Source organism: Eublepharis macularius, chromosome 19, assembly GCF_028583425.1.
Source record: "Eublepharis macularius isolate TG4126 chromosome 19, MPM_Emac_v1.0, whole genome shotgun sequence".
Lineage (NCBI taxonomy): Eukaryota > Metazoa > Chordata > Lepidosauria > Squamata > Eublepharidae > Eublepharis > Eublepharis macularius.
Genome location: NC_072808.1, coordinates 1907171 through 1932546, shown reverse-complemented (window position 1 = coordinate 1932546; position 25376 = coordinate 1907171). Strand labels below are relative to the sequence as shown.

The following is a 25376-nucleotide window of genomic DNA, read 5'->3' as shown; positions in this document are numbered from 1 at the left end:
TTATAGTCTGTCTTTTTGGCTAAGGAACATTACAGAATATAAAACAGCGTGATCAGACAACATAAGACAACCAATAAACAGTAAAATAGAACGAAGATTTCAGTGGGAACTGCGAACAACAAACTAAGGAAAAAGTACACTATAAAACAATACAGAAAGCGGTTTACAAGGTGTAAGACAAGGCCGAAAAAGCAAGGGATACCTACAAGAATCTTTGCCGCGGACTGCAATCCTATTCCATTATAGAGGTGCACTCCTGGACTAGTCAATAACAGTAATAATAAAGTGACAGCAAAGAAGGGGATGGGCTTGGGGAGCAGCTGAGGAACCCTGTAATCTCGCTGCGATTCCCTTTCATGAAGTTACATAAGTAGTCCTTTCTCTGTCCCTTGTAATGATTCTAATAATCCCCCAAACCTCCTCCTTGAAGAGCTCTAGTATCTGACAGCTGCTCATCCCCTTCCCTGGAATGCCGGTGAAGGAATTAAAGAAGGCGGCTCCATTGTGTTCACAGTACAAACTTGTGACTAAATCACACACCCCATGGCTCCCCTTTACTGGGTGGGGGGAGAAAGTGATTGATGCTTCATGCCCAAGAAGGGGAGGGTGCATGCAAATGAGGCCCTTCTCATATAGCTAGTGGCTTCCCACTTCACCTTTCTGCTGTTAGATGTCCAGGAGGCTACAGAGAACCCAGCACAAAGATGTCAAGGATCTGGTGCCTGCTGGCTGCAAGTTGGATCCTTCTGACTGTAGCTGCAGCCCAGCGCCGTAAGTATTGCGCACGTTTTCTCTTTGAGTGAGGATTTTTTGAGCTGGGTTGTTAATGCAATCCTAAACCGAATTTCACCTTTCTAAGACCATTGACTTCAAGAGTGTATCTGCCCCATGTAACTATTTCATCTGGAGATTCAGTCCTCATCACGTCTTCTTAACCTTGCTTTCTGAGTGCTGACATTTATTTCACAGCATCACGTAATGCTATGTGCGCTGTCGGTCCCAAGCAAAGCAGGGTTCCCTGAAACTGCGTGGCTTTTTGAGAATCTGTGCAAGGAGTGCGATTGTTGGTTTGATGAACTTCATGTAAGTTTTCTACCACTCGGTGGCATTTATTTTACAGGGCAACAGAGGCTACAGATGCAATCCTATGCATTTTTCCTAGGGAGTAAGCCTCATTAAATACTGCAGGACTTCTGAGTAAGCATGCTTAGAATTGTGATGTTAAGTTTCCAGTTGCGTTCCTTGCAGGTGCGAAAAGCAAAACCTTTACATTCTTCTGATGTTTGCTGATTGATGAATATATTTTCAGGCAGATAACCATGTCGATCTGCAGTGGAACAGCAGGATTTGAGTCTGGTGACACTTGTAGAAGGGAGCTTTGACCCTTGAAAGCTCTGAAGACGCTCATATCTGAAGAAGGGAGCTTTGAGTCTCGAAAACTGACACCCTGAAATTCTTGTTAGCCTCTCAGGTGCCACTGGACTCAAATCCTGCTGATTGATGAATGTTTGTCTTCAGAGCCATTAATTAAAATATGCTTTAAAATAGCCTGATAACAGTTCTATACCACTACACCATGGTAAATTTCAGATATGGGATTTGCAGACTAGGGTAAAGTTGCCTGATTTTGTGTGCCGGCATTGGTAAAGGGATCAAAGGAGTATGAAACTTTCTGTGACGGTTCAGCAGAGGATACCTATATATTTTAATAGTTTATTCACAAGTAAAGTAATGTTGCTTTGCATTATATATGCCATCAAATACTACCACAATTTTCATTAACCAAATTGGGGGACGGGGGAGGGGGAACCCACGCACACCATTGCTCTTTTGCACATGCTTTTTCGTTTTTACCCGAGCAATTTTAAAATTTTATTTACATTGCGCTGAGGCGGAATAGTTTTTCGAAGGCAAAAGAACCCCCAGCGCAGGGCATTCTTCATGCATTCTTCAACAGGTTTTGTTTGATGCCAAGCGGCAGACATATCAAATTGGAAACAGCGGGTGCGAAAGAAGCAATCCATAATTATTTATGGATAAAGCAGTCATGCAAATCTATTCATAAACAAGATGGGACCCATATTGTAATCCCGTCCACCGATTTCCCCACCGATGTCGCCAATTAACGCCTATTATAATGTAGCAGTTAGGAACAGAATTGATCAAGCCAGTTATGAATCAATGATAGACAAAGAAGGAAACATAAAAACCTGGCAAGAAATCCAGGCTCAAGGCAAAAACATTCCTTGGTTGACCTATCACCAAATAGTATCAAGATTGAAGGATCAGATTCTCAAAGAAGGCGGCAGGCTGAGAGAAAAAAACACAATATGAACTATTAATATCTGGAGACGTGTCGCCTCTTTTGGGGAAGATTTTTAAAATATTACTGCAGTACCATACATATGGCAACTCTCTCAATGGATTGTTTCTCTGTAAGGTTCTCAAAAGCAACATCAGCTGAAGGTCTGAACATCTTTCACCCCTCTTTTTTGTGGGGAGGGGAAATCCTCAAAGCAAATTTATTCTTTATTTATTTACTTCATTTATAAGCCACTTTTTCTCCCCATATGGGGCCTGAAAGCAGCTAACATGAGTCTCCTCCGTTTTATCATCACAACCACACTGTGAGGAAGGTTAGGATGAGAGTGTGTGACTGGCTCAAGGTCACACAACAAGATTCCATGGCAGAGCAGGGATTCAAACACTCTAACCCGTATACGACACTGTCTCAGAGAAAAAAGATGGTTCTTGGTTAAAGGCAGAGTTCTACAGGATCAAATATGGAATCCATTTCAGAGCCCGCAAACACATATCAAAAGTCTGATGTCTGCTTGTGTGGATAAGTTGAGGACCTGTTTATTAAATGGCAACTATTTTAACCTTAGTGTAAAACTACTTTGATGCCTGTATTTCCCAGGATAGTGCTTTTGGTTACAGCAGTGCCACAAACTCTTTGTATTACACACACACACACACAACCTTTATTGGTATATCAAAGTATTACATACTGTTTAAAAAGATAACAATGTAGCATGCAAGGTTTTGTGTTTTCCAGAAGAAGAATCCTGGAGAACTCAAAAGTTTGCACCTTCACTTATTATTTCGGTTGGTCTTAATAGCAAGTATTATGTTACTTCTATTTTTAGATTTTGCTATGGACCAACACAGCTACCCACCTACCTTTTTTTTTTGCCTATCGTTATCTGTCATTCAATTCCAAACTGAATTATCTTTATGGTCCAAATATTTTTACGGGGCAGTCCCAAAGTCTACCCTCTTGTCTCTTACTGCTGTGTAGGAATGAGTTGCAACAACTTAAATCTGCGCTGACAGCAGTGAGTAGATTTAACCTGGAGATACCGGTGGGGAAAACAGGCTTGGTTCAGACGGTAACCACAGGAGAACAGAAAACACACTTGAATCCTGTGTAAAGAAAAGCCAGTTGCCTTTGCTTAGCTATCGTTCTGACACTTGGCTCCATTCTAGAATCATCAAGGTACAAGGAGACCCTCTTTGAGCAATCTGGTCTCGCCTCCCCTTCAGAAACAGTCAGCTTTGTGACTTGATGGATTATGGCACAATCAAGCATAGACACACACACACACCACACACACACAAGTCCTTGGAAAGCCAAACCTCGTGGTGATCTGGATTTGAGCCTTAGTAGACAAGACCCCACTAATCCTTTTGTGGCAGCGCTTGCTGTCTGGGCCGTGGAATGTGCATCTATGTTTGTGTGTGTACTTGTTACACGGGAAGAGAGATGGTGGAGAATCTCTGTCCTGGGGGAGTCAAAGCCAATGATTGCTTGAGAAGGGGGCAAAAATTAAACGATAAATAAAGCCTGGTTGACTTTTAGTTCCTATTCATTGATGGTGGCATTCTTCAGCCAGATTAAAAACCACTTTCTATGCCCGGAAATATTTCTTGCGGGGCTAAGCATGGGACTGGTGCAAAGTCATTGGTCAACTGTACAATAATGTGAAATAAACCCATGGCATGTGTACTGCAGTGGGGATCTAGGATGCACGTTAGTGCAACTGCTGATGCTGTAGGATGCCTTCCTAGTTGCTCTGTTATTCCATGTCCTTCCACTTGTCCCTCTTGATCCTTACCTAGAAGAAAGCAGCCAAAGAAAGGGGAGGGGTGCTAGAAACTCCTAACTCCATGTCGGTCTCCTCCAGCCTTTCCCAGCAATGTTATGCCGCCATCGTCTAAAATGCAAATTGTATGCTTAGGTTAGATGAAGTAGCTGGTTCGTTGGTTTGCCTTTCTCTTGGGGATGTTTTGTTAACAATTGAATTATTAGCATAGAAGTAGTTGAGATGCCACAGTGGTTCTCCATTGCCAGACCCAGCCTCTGTCTGTCTGTCAAGGAAATGCCTTTGTGGTAATGGCTCTCTCCTCGTGTCTTGGAAAGGTTGTGGCATTGTCAACTGTGAGTGATGTCACCATTGGAAATGGGATGAAGGAATGGATGGATCATAAGGCCAGTTAACTGGAGGGGTGTGTGTGTGTGTTAGTTAGTTAGTGAGGGTGGGTCTAGCGCTCTCTCTTCCAGTAGAGAAACTTTTGGAACTGTTTGTTCCTGGTATGTTTTTGGTTTTGACTGCCTGATTTCAAATGCTGACCCGCTGAAGTCTCCACTCTGGGAACTGCATCTTCTCCTATCAAGCAGGCTGTTCTCAAGTGTGGTTGCTTTCAAGCACCACATGCCTGTCTGGTGAATGACGTTTCCCTGGATCTTGAAAGAGGGCAGTGGGATTTTTTTTCCATCAATGATGGTTTGGACTAGGATTGGGCCCATCAGTTGTATGCTCTGTGTGGAAGTGTCCAGTTGTGGATCTTTCTTTGGGCAGGTGACTTGTACCAACAAGGCATCTTACACGTACCTGATGTGCCTTTGACGGACTGGAAGGAGTTCTTCTCTCCATCATGTCTACATTGCCCATCCCTTGCTCTGGATATCTGATTAAAGATTAAATCAGAAGTCCTATTTATTTATTCCAATTTACTCCAGCATTTGCATTTATGAGTCAGAGCTCACTTCATCAGAGAAGGAAAAGGAGCCCGGGCAGACAGAAATATCGAGGGTAAAATAAAGGACTTGCTTTATCTACAAAGCCTTACCACAAGCTGTTGACTGCAGCCAAGAGTTGAAAGAACCTTTTGGGTGTAGTGGCTAGAGCGATGGACTAGGATCTAGCAGACCCAGGTTCGATTCCCCGCTCTGCCACAGAAGTTCACTGGGTGACCTCGGGACAGTCACATACTTTTAACCTAATCTGTAGGATTGTTGTAACGAGGGGAAATGGAGAATGATATAAGCCACTTTGGGTGCCCACTGGGAAGAAAGGTGGGATATAATTGAAGTAAAATTTTAAAAAATCATGCTCTCATTTGCTAGACACCAGTCTCCTTTTAGGCGTTTCCAGATGATGCCCAGTTATATGTTCAGGCACACATTCTAGCTCCGAAGTGTGTATTGGGGGTAGTGGAATTCCCTCACCATTCCCTCTTCCGTGCAATCCCTCCCCCTCCATCTTTGTGGCAAGCAGCCCAGGATTTTTCTGCTCCACTGCCGGTCTGGGCAGCATGTGATGGCTCAGCCCAGCACAGTGCCGTGGGGCTTCCATCACATGGGGCTCGGCAGCCTTTGCCCAAGCTCTTTCATGTGACTCTCAGCTGAGGGCAGGGCTCATATCTGAGGGTTAAGAAGGCACAGGCTACACCATCTATTTCTGCAGCCTCCTGTCTTCTGCTAGAATTCGTACACGTAAAAATGAACCCTCAAAAGGGCACGAAGAGAGTCGTTTGACTGATGATACAGGTGGGTAGCAGCTTGATTCTGGTCAGGAAACCAGAGCCAGGCCTGTGTGGCAAGCAAAATAGTCTGGCAAGTGTCTGTTTGCGTGTGCGGTGGGGTTGCCTATCCCTGTTGTAATAATTCTCATGCGTGCTCATGAACACAAAATGTCAGTGCCCTAGATTGGAGCTCCTTCCAGCTACTTCTAAGCACCTGTTGTGGTGGTGGAGACTGCCCTCAACTCATTGCTGACTTATGGCAACCCCTGGTGGGGTTTTCATGACAAGAGACCGACAGAGGTGGTTTGCCATTGCCTGCCTCTGCAACCTAGTCTTCGTTGGACGTCTCCCATCCAAGCACTAACCAAGGCTGACCCTGCTTAGCTCCTGAGATCTAATGAGATCAGGCTCACCTGGGCTATCCAGGTCAGGGCCTAAGTGCCTATTGAGATAGTGAATACTGCCAACATGAATTTGATTTCCAGCTTTGGTTGTCACTGTTATAGAAGGCTCATGTCTGTAACAAGTACAACTAGAGCTATTGTGCAGTTAAAACATTCTCTACAGAGTACAGGAAGACAACCTCTGGCAGTAGTGTGACAATAGGAGTGCTTATACACAAGACTTAATCCATCTTTGCCTGGGAAATCTTGATGGTTACGAGGTTCTTTCTTTCTTTCTTTCTTTCTTTCTTTCTTTCTTTCTTTCTTTCTTTCTTTCTTTCTTTCTTTCTTTTTCTTTCTTTTAGGGGCCAGTAGCAGGAACAACCGATGGGAACAAAATGGGAGCCACAAGCACTCCGCCTACAAGACTTGGAATTCCCGACTGTACCCCAGGTGGAAGGAGGGAGACCCAAGGCACGGAAACTGCTGGCGAGGTGTGTTTTTATTCTGAAGAGAAGGCTTCCACGTGAGAAAGGGAATCTGTAGACTGAACCTCAGAGGCCTCAACAGTGGTGGTGGGACTCCACAAACATCTGTGGCATTTTCACCCCTTTCTTTTTACTTTCCAGGAGGTCGTGTGACATTTGACATCAGCAATGATGCCCCAACCATAACGGGCGCCAAGGCCACATTCAGCATCGCTCTGCGATTCCCTCACAATCAGACTGTGCTGCCAGATGGCCGCATAGTGTGGAACCAGAACTGCTCCATCAACGGTGAGGAGGCAGGGGATTTTGAGGTGCATCTGTATGCCGCTAAAAGCCTTACGGCGCTGAAGTTCCTGCCTTCCGGAAGCTTTATGCACCACTTTGATTGGATAATGTCTGGCCTTTCCTCACCCGGACCTAATACCAAGTGCTTTGCTCTCCCGTTTTGAATTGTTTTTCGTCTCTGCTAGCTTAAACTTAACTGTGTTTACTGAGAAAGTTAATACTGCTGTTTTATGAGCTCAGGGTTGAAAGCCTTTTATTTTTTATCCACTAACTGCTGCTTAATTTTTTCCCCTCACTCCTGTTCAATATATGTTTTCTGCTGCTTGTTTTATTTTTATAAGAGGTAATATTTTTTTATGGTGGTTGAAATGTAGCCTCAAGAATTTTTAATTGTGACTTCAGGGAATAATTTGTTTAAAATGGTAAGCAATGCTGCCTTTTAATTTATTCATTCTCTCTCCCTCTCTCTCTTCCTCGCAGGTAGCCAGGTGAGGCAAGGAGACCCAGTTTTCCCTGATCAGGAGGTCGACATTTCGGATGGCTTCTTTCCTGATGGGCAACCCTTTCCGCCAAGGAATCAGGGCACGCGGGGCAAATTCGTCTACGTCTGGCAGACCTGGGGTGAGTGTATGCTCTTTGGCCTCTTAAGAATAATTAGGGTTGCCAACTCCAGGTTGGGAAATTCCTGGAGATTCTTGGAGGAGAGGGACCTCAGCTGCAGCAGGATATAATGTCATAAGCCCACCCTCCAAAGCAGCCGTTTTCTCCAGGGAAATGATCTCTTTGCATAGAATTGCACTGCAAATATTTGGGGACTCCACGCTTCTTGCTGCATTCCCTTGCAGGCCAAGGCCTCGTCTGCATTTGGAGTATTTTTCTGACTCTTGGAGATTAATTTGTGTCTGTCTGTGCTATTAAAACAGGAAATGCTTGGGGGGGGTAGTGTTGTTAAAATTGTCTCTAAAAGACGAGACAACACACATTTCATCATTTCAACTTAGTTCTTAGTTAGGAGGTGGCAGCGTCCTGTGCCCCTTGTCCACACTAGCAGCATTTTGTTCTAGGTAGGCAGGTAGGTTCAGGGCTTTTTTTCAGCGGGAACGTGGTGGAACAGAGTTCCAGCACCTCTTAAAAATGGTCACATGGCCGGTGGCCCCGCCCCCTGATCTCCAGACAGAGGGGAGTTTAATTGCCCTTGGCGCCACTCAGCGGCGCGGAGGGCAATCTAAACTCCCCTTTGTCTGGAGATCAGGAGCCGGGGCCACCGGCCATGTGACCATTTTCGCAGAGGGCAATTTAAACTTTAAAAAACTCCCCCTTGTTCCAGCTGACCCAAAGTGACGTCATTGTGCGGTCTTGAGTCCCACCACCTCTTTTCCCAGAAAAAAAAGCCCTGGGTAGGTTTATTGTTTGTGGCCAAAGACCGTTACAATCCACACACATAAAACACATAAAACAGTCTAACATAGCAACGTATGTTCAGATATTGAGAGATTAAAATGATCTAGGCAGAAAATACCAGTCAAATAAAAGCATTACTATCACTGGAAACAGCTCTTGCCCGAATTTTCTTGGCTGCTAAGGTGAAAAGAGAGCAGCAGTGTCAGACAGGAGAAAAGGCAGCTTCTCAGAGTCTGAAGAGGAGTTGAAACCAGTTAAAAACTCTTGCTAGGAATTTAGTCCTTGGCTATGCATAGAGCGGGCAAGATAATACGTAGTGTGGTAACTCCTCGACAACGTGGGCTCTACACAACGTTTCCTCCCCACAGGGCACTACTGGCAGGTGGAAGACGGTCCCTCATCCCTGCTGACTATTGATACCGATGATGTACCGTTGGGTTCCTACACCATGGCTGTGGAAGTCTACCACTATCGAGGACGTGAAAAATTCATCCCTATCGGGGGCACCTCTTCACAGTTCAGCATCACCGGTAAGCGTGAACAACTGGACTCCGCGTTCAGAGATGATGAAACAGGCACTGCGGGCCAATGAGCAGAGGAGGCCCAACGAAGCGGGAGCCAGGTTTGAGTTCAGGTTTATAGCAGCTCTATGCCCAAGATGCTTCCACACCCCTTATTTGCTCCCCTTTCCAGATCAGATACCATTCAATGTGGACATCGCACAGGTGATGGATGTCGACGGGACAGACGGCCGCTTTGTGCGAAACCGGGCCATTTCCTTTGGTGTACGGCTCCATGATCCCAGTCAATATCTGAGCGACGCTGACATCTCCTACTCCTGGGATTTTGGAGACGAGAGCGGGACACTGATTTCCCGGGCAACCCTGGTTACCCATACATACCTTGCCTCTGGCACCTTCAGCCCGCGTGTGGTGATCCAGGCCGCCATCCCTTTAGCATCCTGTGGAAGCAGCACTTCAGAAGCACCAATCGTCGTCCCCACAACGGATCCACGGGTCAGCACGGTTCAGGTTACCAGTGCCCTCCCCATGGTCAGCAGCATGAGTGGGGCAAGCTCTGAGGGCATCGAGACTGCTGGTAAGAGCCAGGGGTTTCTCTTCACTCGCTAACCCAGTCAGCATCACAGCCCTCCCCTCATTTCTGCACAAAACCCAAAACTCAGGTCCTGAACCACCTCCTGAAAAACCGTAGACCGTGGAGCAAGCTAAGGCAGCCACCCGGGCAGGCTTAGACCATTTCCTGCCTCTGCTTTCCTCCATTCTCTCTCCCTTTTCTTTTTTGCGTATGTAGCCCCAGCTTCTGGAACTCCAGCAGCTCCGACTGAACGGCCTGAACCAGAAGGCACGGAGCCAGCATCCTTGGGCACTGTGGGGCCTGCAACAATAGCCAGTGCTGTGCCCGAAGAGGCAGATATCACCGTTGCATCCTTGGAGCCCTTGATTGTTGTCTCGGCCACCTCAGCTGAAGATGCGACAGCCACTCTAGATCCTCTTTCTGGGTCCACTGAGGTGCCTGCATCTCTGCCTGGCACTGGGGAACCTGCTCCTTCCTCCCTAGTGACTCCGGAGGATGATCCCGATGCCACAGAATCCACAGTTGTATCTCCAGCTCTACCTACAACTGTGCCTCCGTCGGATACTCTCTCTAGTGCAGCCAACACCCCGGTCTTTCCAGCAACCCAAGGTGAGTCTAGCAGGTGATCCCTGGTTCATCTGGAACGCAACACGGCAGGGACACATGCTACTGTATACAACTGTGGGGAGAGAGAGGTGGAAAAGTGTGTGTGTGTGTGTGTAGAATAGGCTTATCTCCGTAAACCTCAAATCATTTCCCAGCAGATCCTACTGAAGACAACACAACCGTTGATCTGACTGCATCCGTGGTGCCCGACACTGGAACAGTTGCAACGAATGTGGTCCAGGTGTTGGTAAAACGGCAGGCACCACCTGGCTGCCTCCTCTACCGTTACGGGACTTTTGCCACTAATCTGGACATCGTCCGTGAGTCTTGGGGATGAGGTGGTGAGAGAGGGGTTTGGGGGTCACTTGAATACAAAGTCCACAGAAGTGATGGTTCCCTCCCAATATTTTAGGTGGATAATAAGGCAAGAAATAGGTCATCAAGTAGATTAAATCCACACAACCCTGCTACACATCTACTAACAGAGTACTGTAATCACTAGAAAAGAGTAGAGCAGCACAATCTTTGCCACTAGATGTAAGCATGACAAATGGGTGCAGGTATGACAATCTTCAAAACATAGTAATACGGCTATTTGCCTGTTTTAACCAATAAGCCCATCTCTTTCCTCCTATCCAGTGACTTCAGCATTTTATCTTTCCTCCGGTCCAGTGACTTCTCATTTTAGAGACGTTCAAAATTCTAACATTTATATATGAGAAGCACAGCTTCCGACAACCACCAGACCATACCCCACTTCTAGAGATTGTTCTCAAGAAAACTCTCGTGTCAGAACTAGGTGGCGGGCAGAGGAGAACGGGGCCAAAAGGCCCACTTGTCATTCTCTCGTATTGCAGAGGGAATCGAGAGCGTGGAGATCGTGCAAGTGGTGTCCTTGGTGCCGAGCATCTCTGAGAACACGGTGGATCTTACGGTGACCTGCCAAGGAAGGTATGGAGGTGGGGGCGGGGGGCCTCCAGGAAGATTCTCAAGCTTTACTAAGTCCAATTTCTATACATGACGCCAACTGGCAACAATAGCAGGAAAACCGGAAGAAGAACCGAAGAAACCACATTAAAGAGACAAGAGTATTCCAGATCAGTAGCCCTGTTAGTCTGTAATGGCAAAATGAGACAAGAGTCCAGTGCCCCCTTACAGATTAAGTTCTCAGCTGCCATGGAGCAACCAGCAACGTTCCATGATGGCCCCCTTGCTTCTAGCTTAACCAAATAGTAGGAACTGTGATGGGACTCAGTTCCCTTTCCCACTCAATTGATCACTATAACCTGTTCCTCCCTTTTAGATTTTTTTCTCCCTTTTAGGATTTAACTGCCCCACCCCCACAGATAAGCCTGTGTTGTTTCTAAGAAGACATTTATTCTTTCACAACATGGCCAGCCCAAATTCAAACAACCAACGCAAACATTGTGAAAGTAATTATAAGGATTGTAGGGTGGATTCGTTGGCTAGGATCCAGTAGATCCCCTTTTAGAAAAAGGAGAAACCTATGTCCTATGGGGATTTCCAGTTTCTCATTCAAAAACAGTGGCTGAAGCTGGTGGGAGCATCAAGATTATCTTGGGGAGAGGAATGAAAGGAAATCAGATACCGAGCAAGGAGGTCTGTGGGCTGAATTGTTTCTTCAGACAGAATAAGACCAAGAAGCTGAGGAGGGAGAGCTGTGGTGGCGTTGATCTGGCCTGACACAGCAGTAATGTGGAAGTTGCGGGTGGACGGTGGACGACATGCCATGATCCGGGAGTGGGTCCTTCCCCCAACATTTGGATTGATACCCTTGTTCTGCTTGCAGCCTCCCTGAAGAAGTGTGCACCACCATCGCGGATGCCGAGTGTCTGACGGCCAAGCAGACCGTGTGCAGCCCAATCCAGCCCAGCCCTGACTGTGAACTGGTTTTACGCCAGGTCTTCAACCAGTCCGGCCTTTACTGTGTCAACGTCTCACTGGCAGATGCCAATAGTCTGGCAGTTGCCAGCGCCCAAGTCAACGTCCAGGGTGAGCTCTGAGCCCTGAGGAGTCTATTCAGTTCTACCCAATTCCCCCCCCCCAGAAGGCAACGGACACATCCTGTCCAGCCTTTGCTGTGTCTGTTACTTTGCTCAGCCCTCTAAAACCCAACAGAAACCAACTCTTACTTCTGCCCCCTTTTCTTCCACAGCAGGAAGATCTCCAGCCTCAGCCCAAATTCCCCTCGTAGTCGGTGCGGTGCTTGTTGCTGCTGCCTTAGGTGCTGTTGCCTATACTTACAGGTGAGTCCCTGCCTAGCGCTTCTGAGACTAGTCAAAGTCATCCCAGAAGCTAACGGTGCGATGTGGAAGAGGCCAGGGGCTTCTTGCCTGGCCAGTTGTATTATGACAACAATAAGCACATCTTGCTCCAACGAGCAAGAAAAACCAAGGACTCCTGAGCTTCCCATGCCTGCCAAAGCAAATCAAGGCCTTATTGCATCTTGGAGGGACTCAAACAAGTGAGGCGGTTGATTTGGCCCTGCGGTGCTCTCTGACTGGTTCCCAGCTGTGCTCATTTTCAGTGGGAGATAATAAGGATTGAACTTGGGCCCTGAAGGGTGTGCTTTACCACCAAACAACTGGCTGTCTTCAGCCTGGTACTTCTTTCCAGCACAAATCCATTCTCCTGTTTGAGGAAACTACGGTAGAGAGATAAAGCAACCTTAAGCTAACCAGAGTAGCAGAGAATCTTACTATATAAAAGGCAAGCCGTATTGGTGACGACTCACCGCGCAGGCGCACTCACAGGGATAAAAAGCGATTTGTCAGCAACACGGCTTGTCTCCCCGTGGCCATGGCGGCCTCCTCAGGGCCTCTGGAGGCCTGGGAAGGCCCAGCGCAGCCCTCCGGAGGCTGTTTTCTTGGTTGCTAGTTAGCTTGGTTGCTAGTTCATATATAACTGCTATGGAACCCTGCTCAAACAAATGTCACAGGAACACACGAAGCTGTCTTATTGGGAGTCATACCATTGGTCTGTGTCTACATGGGTGGGCAGCAGCTCTCCAGGGGCTCAAGTGGGGGTCTCTCACATCACCTGCAGGGGATCGCATGCCAAGCAGGTGCTCTACCCCTGAGCCGCAAGCCCCCCACCCCATCAAGGGGGTAAGCTGTAAGTGAAAACATTAAAATGGTGATAGATTCAGAACTTGTGAACAGATACTGGGTGTGCTCCCTAAGGCCCTAACAAAGCATATTTTCATCTCTACCGCTTTCCTCCTTGCGCCTACAGATGACTCTTGACTTATCTTAATTCCCCCCAACTACTGCTGTTGTCACCCATCTGCTCCATTCCTTGTTCTTGCAATGTGATATAAACCTTAAAACCAGCCGCCCGAGCCAACAGTTCATTGGTATGGAGTCCTCCACCGTACGACGTTTGCAGGGTAGGGGAGTATCTACCTAACTGATGCCCCCCGTCCTTCGAACGGATGTTGTTTTGAATTCAGAGTATCAAGAAGAACAGGGAATCTGTGGGGGTACCACAAGATACTTTTGGTGCTCCCGTCCACTCTGGATTTTTAATACACTTTTTCCCCTATTACAGGCGAGTAAAATACACCTCGCTCCGCACTGTGATTTCTACCGGCGCTTGCTCCAGGAACTGGTTGCCCAACCGTACCACTGTGCGCCTCTTCCTACGCCAAGCTTTTGGGAAGGGGTCCAGTGGAGAAAGCAGCCCCCTGCTGAGTGGGAATGTTATCTAAAGATGGAGACAAATGCCAAGGGACCCACCTAAGCCTTGACGGCTACTGTCCGTGGAGCCTGCACTGGGAAAGTAGACAGTGTCTTCCCCTGTATACTTTGACCCTAAACTGTCCTTCTCGGCATTGTTATTCTTTTTCTTTTTTAATTGCCAGCTAAGTAAATGCCCAGACTCCTTGATGGTGTCATCTCAGTGCCTGCCTGGTTGGGAAGAGATACAGACACTTGCAGGGTTAATTCCGGCCAGTAACTCTGTGATCCATTTTTTCCAAAGTTTTATTTTATACAATACAGTCAATGGGGCTGTGATTTTAAAGGGGATGATTGGTGTGTGGAGGGGTGTTACAATTATCCTCCTTTCCCATTGAAAATCACCAGCCCAAGTGGGGAGGGGAGAGTGCGGGGACAACGACAACTGATTTTAAAGGATTAAGGGGGAAGCACTTTCCACATTAAAACTGCAGCCGTGCTGGATGCATTGTATAAAATAAGTTACTAAAATGGTATATGGAATTAACATTATTATGTATTTCTGCTCTTGGTGTGAGTGGGCCATACCTTGATCTGCCCCCCTCCCTCCCGGAGTCAGCATCTGTCCCAACCATCAGCGGACCCAATGGCTGTTAACATGTCATTCATGAGAGTTATCTGTATTTTGCACTGAACTAGACGGTCGAATTCTGTACAGCGTTATTTCAAACAACAAGCAGTCCAACATCTGCAGTCCTCGCGGGTATCCTGCGTATGCTGGAAAACCGTCATCTCCCTGTGCCGCCTTCAGGAAAGACATATGGACTCCATGCCCCAGAAGACCAATAACTGCACTTTTATTGTGCTCAAAGTGGCAAATGGGGAAAGGACTTCAGGCATTCAGAAGCGATATTTGCACAAATCATGTCAGGCTCTTCATTACATTACAGTCTGTCCTTCACTCATTAAGTGGCACACATGGGACTTCACAGGGACCTCCCAAATTATGTTACACTGCCAGCCATGGGTAACAGAGGCCTCCACGATCCCTTGTTTATTGCACAGAACAGGGCCAAGAGGAAGGTGGGAGTAACGGTCACCTCCCCTTCTCTGGGGCTCACCAAAGCACAACAGTCCAACCTTGAGGCTACAAAGGAAGAAAAAACGAGTCTCTCCTAGGTTTAAGTCCAGAAGAATGGGTAGCAGCCCTTCCCCAAACAGACACAGTTCTTAAAAACTATCCTTGCTCTCAGCACAATCTGAAGCTGTGGACCGGAGGATACCTTTTCAGCTATGGCAAGAGCTGCCCCTAGCGCACATTGTTTGTCCATAATGTGACTAACCATTTGCTCAGGTCAAAGTGCTTGTTCTCAGAGCATTTCAAGCTCTTTCCTGGAAAGCTGTAAAAAAAAATGTCCAGAAGTGCAGTCAGCACTGTGGTGAAATTGGCGGGGGGGGGGGTCTTAGATTTCGATAAGTAACACATGGTCTCTCTCCCTCTGCAATATCTAGTATATTTTAGGAGTGGTTTGTCAAAGGCTTTTCGTTTTTAATAGGAAAAGCTAGGAGCTTATATGTACTTGTTTTCATGGAGCCCTATGAAAAGGGGCGGGGGGAGACAGTTTTCCTTAGAAATGAAATAGAATAGCACGTTCAAAACTGCCTGCCATCTCATCCTAAACAGTTTCACTTCTCTGCTGACCTATGTGGCACCAAAGAGGCTTCATTAAGGAATCTGAAGAGAAATCAGTTTCCCCAACGGAGGTCATTTCTCTTAGTCACCCATAGCCAGCTGAAGCCCCTTTCAAGCCACAACATTATGAAGACTCTTAGCAAGCTATAATTGCACGATCAGGGCCAGCAGTACTGCAGTGGTAAAACGGAAGAGTCCTGCCACGTCGCCAGAGGCATAGTTCCCTGCTCACAGACTGAGGGCCCTGGTGTTGCAAATAGACCTAGAAGCAACCAAGTTATCGGGAGTTACTAAGACTGCAACCATATATTATAGGATGTCAGAGAGGGTCAAAAACAGCACCAGAAATTAAGCAAGTCGTTTCTGCTCCACCTTACGCTGCTGCCTCAAAGCAAGAGTGGTGTGAACATTCCACGCGTCGATGGAAATCGTGCCCCGCGATTCCAAACTTTTACCCAGCTGAGACGTAAGCCTCCCAAGGCAATACGTGAATGCAGATGTGCAAAAAAGGTTCTGCCTCAGAAGTGGAAAGGCTTTGCCTAAATTCCATCTGTCTATCATGTCCCCCAAAGTCTGGTGTAAGGATCCCAATCTTGTTGAGCCACTGCTGAGAAGGGGAAGTGGGTGCCACTACAAAGTGGCCCCCGCTCTCCAGAGCAGCCAATCCCAAAATGCTGGCTAATTGCCAGCCAAGCACCCTCCTACGATGGAGGCAACTGTTTCTGAATGGATGCTCCCTGCAGACACAAAGGGGATGCCTCTCGCGTTCTTTTGAATCACCTCCTGCTCCAAAGAGGTGGAGGAAAGCTGGGACTGGCTCTTTGCTTTCTGGAAGAGATGCTTTGGGGAAGAAGCAAATGGGCACTAGGAAACCCATGGGCGGGCAACACGTTAGAGATCACAGGTCTAGTGAACACTTATTTCTAGGTGCGTGCACACATTCAACACATTCACACACGGTCTTTTACTCAGCATGGGGTTTGCAGCTTGACTCACTTTTAAGAGGCCTGGCCAACGTGAAGATCTTAAGCCTCGGAACTCCCCAGGCCAGATCTCCCATGTACACCCACATCCGAAGAAATCAGATACAACAGGAGGAGGAAAAAAAACACCCCGACCCTTTATTACTACGCTGAGGCACTTCTGATAACTTAACTGCAAGTGGAGGACTTGGAACGGAGATGCAATAAATAAAAAGGGAGGCGGGAGGAGTGGGAGGGAACAGCTGGCGCCCCCCCCCCAGTCTCTCAGCAGTTACCTCAAGTGCAGAGGGTGGACTCTGCAAGGGGCAGAAGCACAAGGGCGAGAGCTGGCAATTTAGGGGGCCACGCGGTGGGCCGTGGAGGAGGATTTGGCATCCGCGAGGAAGGAGGGTCACAGGATACTCAGGCAGCCCAGAAGGCAACCCTGAGTAGGAGGGTAGTACAAAGCCTAATGGGCAGAGAGCCTCAGGACCCCTCCCCCAATCGGCAAGGCTGGTCTGCGTGGCAGAGGCAGCGGGCCCTCCGTTTGTCACGTACGAGGCAGCAAGGAGCACGGTCCGGTTCGATCAGTTTCATGTGGCAATGATGGAGGAGGATCCCCCCCCCCAGCGGTGCAGGACATACGACATCCCAAGCACAGGCCCAGAGGCTGCTGTGCCCCGGCAGGCACCAAAGCACCTTCATGGCTCCTGGGGTCCCTTCTTGAGGCCAAAGAAGCTGGAAGATCGGGGAGGCGGAGCAATGAGCATCGGGGCTTGGTTCTTGTGGGTTATCTTGATCTGAAAACACGCAGAAGAAGGTGTGCCAAAAAAGCCTTTCCTCCTCTCCCCTCTCGACCACAAAGCACAGCATGCGATCGGCCACAGGCACGGCAGCCGTGGCCTGGCTTTCTCTCTTTTTCGACCAAGTGAAAACACGGCTTTGAAATCAGTGGGAGCGTCAGACTATGGAATCCCAGTTATCTGAGTTCGTCTCCCCCCCTGACAGGGAGCCATTCAGGGAGACCTCTCCAACACCCTCTACCTACCACCCACTCCCCACCCCAGCAAGCAACTCATTGTAGCGTTTGCAGCATGCTAACTGGATAGGCCCCCGCTACACAAGGGGAGGCAAGCTCCAAATACGGCAGCTTTGGGCTGGGGGGAGGGTGATGCTGCAGCAGCCAGACTTTGACCCCCGCGAATGCCCGGTGCTTACCGTGCATGGTGCTTGCATCCAGGGCTCCCCATCAATCTGCATGGGGAGGTGCTTGAAGGTGCTGCAAAGGAAGGAAACTCAGTAGAGGGAGGCTGGCTCGCCACCACAGGGGCGCAGATTTGGAGCCAGCGTACTTGCCCCTACCTGACGAACGAGTTGTGTGTCTAGAGAGGACGAAATTCTAGTACCACGGTACTGATCTCTGGTGTATTGCTGTGGCAAGCTCGACAGCTGGAGCATTGCGGCTAAGTGGTTAGGCTGCGATTTGCTCACCTGAGTCCCTCTACTGCCCTGAGCTCAGCAGGTGGCCTTGGGCAAACCTCTCCTCCCAGCCCCTGCTCCCCAGCTGCATTGTGGGGATAATAACACTGATTTTGTTCACTGCTCTGAGTGGGCACTAATCTGTCCAGAAGGATGGTATATAAACTCCCCGTTGTTGTTATTATAATAATAGTCTTTAGAAAGCATGTTTGAATGTTATGGCAATAATCCTGACAACAGCCCTGTGAGTTAGCCCAGCATTATTATCCTCAGATTGCTGGGTGGGGTGTGGCTGATGGAGGGACTTGCTGAAGGCTGCCATCTATGGGTCTTTCTACACAGCGGCTTCTTTTACGTGTTCTCTGTGAAGCGATCCCGTGCGCTGCTCAGACACACGTCACCTCGGGGACTGGCTTCTATTAAAAAAACAGCATGCAAACGGGCTCAGGAAGCTGCTGCCGGGGGAGGGAAAGCTCCTGCCTGTCTCCCACGCCTTTTCCCCCATGAAAAAACAGTATGGCGGAATTTCCCATTTCTGCTGCTCCACGTGGAGGCATTGTGTGCACATGCAGTAGCAGAAAGGGGAAAACTCTCCCACCCTGCACTGCTTTTGCATGGGGGGGGGGAAATTGGGAGGAAGGCAGGGTCTCTTCCTCCTCCGGCGGCAGCTTTTCAAGCCCATTTACACTCTTGTTTTTTGATAGAAGCCAACCCACAATCTGATGTGTGTCTGCGCAGGGCACAGGTCGGCTCCGTGGAAAACTCGTAGAAGATGTAACGTGTAGAGAGACTGTGATTTATGGTAGGCCAGGCTAGGCTGCGAGTGCGTCCCCAGCAGGAAGTGCTGATCGAAATTCACACTGTATAAGTGCAGAAATACTTTCACATGCCCCAGAGCTAAGCCACTGGACAAGAAAGATATTATGAGGCTGACGCCTCATACAGATTAAGCTGCGACTTGCTCCTCCATCCAGCAGCCATGTATCCAGTGAAATTTCCCTCTGGGGAAGAAAGCTGCCGGTCACAAAAGCTCACGTTACATTGAAATAAATATTGTTAGCTGTTAAGGTTCCACTGGACTTGTGTTTTATCTTGTTGTTGCAGACTCTACTTGCTATTGCAGACTAAACAGACAGTACTGTCTTAAAACAGTACATGCTGTAGCACAGTGGTTAAGTGGTTGGGCTGCGAATCAGCACTCTGCTGGTTCGACTCTCACTCCTGCCATGAGCTCAGTAGGTGGCCTTGGGTAAGCCCCTCCTCTCGGCCCCTGCTCCCCAGCTGCATTGTGGGGATAAGAATAACAGCTACCCCTTTGCGATCATGTATTTGGCCCCCTTGGGGAAGTTGGAAGGCAGGCCCAAAGACTTGCCCACCTTCATTCTTCCCCTTTGGATTGCGTGATGTTCAACGTGACAACTGCAAAAGGAGGAGCAGACAGGCCACTCACCGCAGCATGATTTCAGAACACTTGGCCAGCCGCTTGCCTGCGCTCTTCAGCCCCGTGTAGATCTGTCCCATCTCAATCACACCCTCCAAGCCGACCACCTCCACGCGCCGGTCACTCAGATCTGGGGGATGGGAGCAGAGGACACTGAGAAGTATCCCAAGCACTGCAAATTTCCTATTCCCGATCCTCTCCGGTGGGATGTTTCAGGAGTGCCAACAGCCCAGCCTGCCATTTGCAAAGCCTCGCTCCATTCCCTGCTGTCCCCTCTGGAGCCATGACTGCTCTCACTTTTCATGACCTGAGTAGCTCAACCTGCCCGTCTCCAGGCTTGGCTCACCCTGCACACAGTTCTTCAGCGTTTCAGCATCGGTGATCACCTGGGGCTGTGCTGCCCCCCCTGCTGTGCTTCGCGCTGCTGCTTCCCCCAAGGGCCTTTTGGTCTCGCCCCAGAGATTGGAGCCGCCGTGCATGCTGGGAATGTTGAGAATAGCCACTCCGGAAAGTGCTCCACTGAGGTCAAGAGGCTGCCCGCAGCACTGGGTGGTGAGAGGAAAAAGAAAAGGAGTGACTTGGTAACAATTCAATCCCTTGTTTAAAACAATACTGAGAGCTGCTATAGTTCAGTGGCTGAGCTGCGAATCAGCCCTCTGCTGGTTCGAATCCCACTCCTGCCATGAGCTCTGTAGGTGGCCTTGGGTCAGCCCCTCCTCTCAGCCCCAGCTCCCCAGCTGCATTGTGGGGGTAATAATAACACTCACTCGTTCACTGCTCTGGGTGGGGCATTAATCTGTCTAGAAGAGCGGTATATAAGTGCAGTTATTGCTTATTATGGAAGATCTGATCTGCCCACCAGGGGACACAGTGGAGGCATAAAGTGAGGGACCTATAGGGAGCAGGATGGTGTTGTCCTAGAAGGGATGGAGGTGTGTGTGTGTACTTATTTTTAAAATGAAAGATACTGGCGCTCAGCCCCGCTTCCATACTGGGGAAACGTTGATCTTGGATGTGTGGGGGAGTAGAACACCAGGTTGCTTCTGATGGAAAGGCACTCTGCACATGCTCACTATTTTTAACATGTGCCCAAGTTGAATTCTGGCATTCACAAGAAGTTCCGGCGGCTGCAATTAAGCCCTAGCAGAAGTCAGAGCAATGAACGCGGCAGGCAAGTTGATGACTGAGGGAAGCTCCCGCCTGTTCAAGCCGCTCAACTCGAAGGCCAAGAGACAGTGGCTCACCTCAACAGACAGACACTCCTTGAGCTTTTTGCATGTGGCAAAGATGGTCTCCGACGTAGCAAACTCAAAATACCAGAGTTTGTTCTTCATCCTGTTCATGGCAGGGGCAAGCAACACAAGAGGAACACGTGGCAGAATCTGGTTGTCACTAGAAAACCCCAGCTGAGCACGCCCACCCCCCAGTCCAGACAGCCCCTTCTCCCCAAGGTACTACCAAAAACTTGCAGTGTGCCAAAGAGGTCATGAACCAAGCAAGCCCCTTTTTGCAGAGGCAGAGTTTCCTGAAGCTGCCAGCTCCAGGCAGGACTAGCTATGGCGGAGGTTTAGTAACTCTAAAGCGCTAAAGCTAGCAGAAGGGTGGGGGGGGGGGTCCTTTGCCGGCTGAACTCACCTGCTGTTAAATTTCTCCGGATATTTTTCCCTCATGACATGGAATCGATGGGCAATGGAGGCATCCTGGAGAGACAGGATAGTGAGAAAGAGTAAGAGATGAGGGGGAGAACCCTGAAGGAGGGTAAGCATCTGAGTACAGAGTAAAGAAGGTGGTGGCAGGGTATGTGCGTTTCTCTCACATCTCAGCTCTGTAGTTTCCTTCAGTAAAGCATTCTAAAGGTCTCTTTCCTCCTTTTATCTCTCAACTCCGAGACTTCCCTCTCAGGGCCAAGCTACAAGTGACGCCTGACACAGGTTGGACACTAGTCAGCTTCCCTCAAGTTTTGATGGGAAACGTAGGCGTGCTGGTCTTGCAGCTTGGCTCTCCGACGGCTGTCCAACGGACTTTTCAACGGTCACTTGTCCAACATTCCGCCAAGCTGCCTACATTTCCCATCAAAACTGGAGGGAAGCTGACAAGTGTCCAACCTGTGTCAGGCGTCACTTGTAGCTTGGCCCTCAGTTGTGCTCAGCTCTTTGCTCCACCACATTCACGTGTCAGGCCTTCCCGACCTTGCATCCATCTCTTTCCACACCCAGGTGTGGCGATTTCTCTTCCTGCTTCCACTTCAGCACTTCAGCAAGGCAGCTTGCAAGCTGCCTTCCACATCAGCACACAAACACCAGAGAAAATATCCACTTCTCCAAAAATTCAAACCAGAAGTCGCTCCCTCCCTTGAACTTGCCCTTGCCCTTCCATACTTACAACACCGATAGAGAAATAGTTGTTGATGATCTCATACGGGACAGGATCACCTTTCTCCTCGGGGTTATCCGGTATCACCTGCACCGACCAACGGTCCATCTGCAGGATGCTGCTGGCCTCAATATCTTTCAGGATCTTCACCAGATTTTCACCGTCATAACCTGGTCAGGAATGGATGCGTTAGACAGGCACAGGGGTGGAGGAGTACGTTGGGAGTGCGCAGAGTTATGATTAAAAAGACGGGAGGACAAATTGATTTATGAACTTGAATAGAATATGGGGGAGGGAAAGGGCCACCTATATAATGTGTTATCTGGGGCTCCATTCCTCCTCCTCGGCTAGCCAAGCTTAAGATAAGTGAGAGTTAAGAGGGGGAGGAGATACAACAGTCAATGAAGTACGTTTCATGTAGCCTATTCCCCTTAAACTTCTCCAATGGTTTCACATCTTGAGAAAAAAACCAAGAGGGAGGAAGAAATGCCAGATGTCTTTCTCTGTTTCTTCCCAAAGATAGTCTAATCAATCAGCAAGATGTGTGCAATTGGTTGTACACTAGCGACGTTTTTCTCCTATAAAAGCTTGCGGTTTTGTTGTGCTAAAGCTACATCATACTCGGGACGTTCTGGCCGAAGTTAACGCTGTAGAATCCCACCTACTTAAGCACGGGTTTCACTGCCTCCCCCTGGATTCAAGAGGGTCTCAAGTGCTGCATCTTCTTGAGTTCTACTCATCCGATCTTAAGAACGTTTATTTGGATGCAAGTCCCTTTGGTTTCAGTGGGGCTCCTCCTCCCCAGCATGCTCAGGACTGCAGATTAAGGCAGCAATCCTAAGCAAGTCCACTCGGAATGTTACTCAGGGCTATTCCACAGGGGGTTCTCCCAGGAAACGGTGGAGAACAATGCCCCAAGTCAGTGCCTGTATTTTGAGCCTTTTTAATCAAGAATGATCAGGAGACTTAACAACCATCTAAATGAATCTCTGTTTCTGTGTTTATTGTAGCATAAGCTTTCGAGAACCACAGCTCTCTTCGTCAGATGCATAGAGGGTATAATGCGTCTGACGAAGAGAGCCGTGGTTCTCAAAAGCTTATGCTACAATAAAGTGGGTTAGTCTTAAAGGTGCTTCTGGACTCTTTACTATTTTGCAACTACAGACTAACATGGCTAACTCCTCTGGATCTATTTCTGTGTTGTATTGGATCAGTTATTTGTACTCAGGTAAAGAGTTCAAGCTCGCTTTTTCAAACTTTTCCTCTCTGCACGCTCGTTCAGATTCCACATGCTAGAACATGGTTCTACTTAGGGGTAAGAGTAAGCCCCAACTAAATGCCCTTTGAGTACTCATTCTTAAACATACATGCTGCTCCTCTTACGTCTCTTGAATTTGTATCTTGCCTTTCCTCCAAGTTGCTCAGGGCAAGTTACATGGGGCCATCTCTTTCTTCCCTCACAACAGTTCTGCACGATGGGTTGTGCTATGAGCTTCATGGCTGAGTGGAGATTAGAAATCAGGACGCCAGACTCCCAAGTCCAAATACTTTATCCACTCTACGAGCCTATGGCTGATAGCGCATGCACCAAATGTTCTGAAATCAAGTTGCAGACACTGAATTCCAAATAATAAACACCAGAGGTACCTTATGCCACCAGCTTCAGATCCAGAATCTAAAGCTAATCCAGAATCTAATGTAAGCTCCTTCATTCGGTCCATGATAACAAGGAAGGTGACCCAGTGACTGTTTTCAGGACTGAAGAAGAAACGCAACATGGCTACCAGGCCTTAGCTGAGGCAGGGAAAAGGCTCCACTGGATAAACTGGCCCATTTCTAAGTAGATGGGAGATGCCAATGGGTTGGAACAGGCCAAGTTTACTCTGCTGTAGTCTACTCACCTCCTCCCCAGCGAAGGCAGCGGGCCAGGTCATTGCCAGTTCCTAGAGGCAGGACAGCTACCGGAGGCCGACTCGGTAGATTCGCTTTATCTGGAAAGAAAAGGGAAATAGCACCCAAACTCAAAAGCTGTGCAAGTGCACGGACTGAGTGGTAACACTGTTGATGCTAGCCAAGGGCTAGTTGCCAGAAAGATGGCCCTTTTAAGTATGATTCTGCATTTCTGAACTGACTCTTCTATCCACACAGGCTGGGAAAACGTAAGCATTTGATGTCTCTAGAGAACCTACCGATGGCATCCAAGATCCATCCCACTGTGCCATCACCACCACAAACCAGGATACGGAAATCTGGCACATCCCGGAAAAAATTCAACCTAGAGGAAAAAAACGGGCTGACCAAATTGTGCCGCAGATGCACCTAGCTTGCACCCTCCCACCCTGCTATAGATCTCAGGTTTCCACAAATGTACCAGCACTCTTCTATCTCCCATCTACCTCCTCCTTTTCTCCTGCATCCTGTGAAAGAGGCTTGGAAACACAGGCGAATGTCCGACCGAGAAAGAAGGCTCGTATACCTCCAGTTGCTAGCTACTCACCCTGGTCCAGGCCCTCCCTTCAGTAAGTTGTAGACCTGCCGTGGGTTAAGGAGATACTGGAATTTCCGCAGCACCCTGCCAGGAGAGACAGGACAGAAGGCAGCTAATCAGAAACCACCTCCCTGAAGTTCACAGCAGGCTTTTGCCACATTGATTCAGTTTGGGATGAGATTACAGACGGAATCCCATAGATTAAGGCAGGCCACTAAATACAAGATTTCTTCCCTGCTCCACCTTGCCTTGCACAATTTTATTAGATTGCTGTCAGCCCTGATTTAATTCAAGCGCAGGAAATGTTTGCCCACCACTTTAAGGGACGGGGGGGGGGGGGGGCGGGATCTTCACGTTGTAAGAGACTGTCCATGCTTGGATTTTATATATCAACGCATGGGCTCCCTAACTGTGGTGCCTTTACTGCTAGAAGGGACCGCCTCGACCTAATTGTGCTGCAAAAGGGACTTGGTGTCCTGAGAAGACAGTCCTTGCCCTTCCCTGCCACATATGGTTACCAAGATTTTACGTTTAATGACCATCAACCCCAGAAGACAGCACTAAACGCCACCACAAACTAACTTGGGAACCTGCTTCAAGCATTCTATTCCAGCAGGCGCAGCTTTCAAGCATCTCCGCCAAGATCACTTTTGCATGATTAGGGACAGGGTCAATTTCATTACGAAGGCAGGGAAATCCACTGAGGAAGAAATCCGCAAGGAAGGTGTCCTACGTCTAAGCAGCAGAGCTGACGTGGGTGGTCTGACACGGGGGTCTCAGGAAAAGAGGAGCTTTCCTAGCCTCCCTCCCGCCTACGCATCGGACGCCATTCCCCTCTCACCTCTCTCCCTGTTTCCCACCACTCTTGGGGTTGACAAAGACAAGCAAGGGGTGAGTGTCAGGCACTGGGATGATCTGTGGAAAGAGCGACGGGAACAAGAAAAGGTTTGGAACAGCAACTAGGCCAAGGGCCAAATTTGGTTGCCCATGACGGTGACAAGCAAACTGCAGAAGGGTTCAACAGCAACAATCAGGAATAGAGACACAGGCTTGGAGGCTTAGCAGGGCAGGGCCAAAGTTGGATCATTTCCAGTATTCTCCGTCACCCAACGGTAGTTCTTTGCTTTCCCATGGGACATGTTTTGGGCACACTATGAATGTTTGCATCGACTGGTT

At 48.4% G+C, this 25376-nt stretch overlaps 2 protein-coding genes across 3 annotated transcripts in view; one reads left to right on the top strand and one right to left on the bottom strand.

Moving 5' to 3' along the window:
* The first annotated feature begins 514 nt into the window (after positions 1 to 514).
* Positions 515 to 13972, top strand: PMEL (premelanosome protein). The gene is made up of 12 exons (XM_055003954.1): positions 515 to 771; positions 6557 to 6685; positions 6821 to 6967; positions 7445 to 7585; positions 8734 to 8895; positions 9059 to 9463; positions 9677 to 10069; positions 10225 to 10386; positions 10924 to 11017; positions 11877 to 12079; positions 12243 to 12333; positions 13637 to 13972. Exons 1-12 carry the CDS (start codon positions 705 to 707, stop codon positions 13794 to 13796), a joined length of 2154 nt encoding a protein of 717 aa, XP_054859929.1. The 5' UTR covers positions 515 to 704; the 3' UTR covers positions 13797 to 13972.
* Positions 13973 to 14054: 82 nt separating this feature from the next.
* DGKA (diacylglycerol kinase alpha) overlaps positions 14055 to 25376 on the bottom strand; it is a 51415-nt gene continuing 40093 nt past the window's right edge. For both annotated transcript variants that reach the window (XM_055003952.1, XM_055003953.1), the window contains exons 14-24: positions 25042 to 25115; positions 24210 to 24284; positions 23902 to 23987; positions 23614 to 23703; positions 21722 to 21882; positions 20975 to 21039; positions 20584 to 20674; positions 19686 to 19884; positions 19349 to 19469; positions 17638 to 17698; positions 14055 to 17219 (exon numbers count right to left, since the gene is read on the bottom strand). In XM_055003952.1, coding sequence (XP_054859927.1) covers positions 17121 to 17219; positions 17638 to 17698; positions 19349 to 19469; positions 19686 to 19884; positions 20584 to 20674; positions 20975 to 21039; positions 21722 to 21882; positions 23614 to 23703; positions 23902 to 23987; positions 24210 to 24284; positions 25042 to 25115 — 1122 coding nt within the window. In that variant the 3' untranslated portion in view covers positions 14055 to 17120. The remainder of the gene's footprint in view (positions 17220 to 17637; positions 17699 to 19348; positions 19470 to 19685; positions 19885 to 20583; positions 20675 to 20974; positions 21040 to 21721; positions 21883 to 23613; positions 23704 to 23901; positions 23988 to 24209; positions 24285 to 25041; positions 25116 to 25376) is intronic.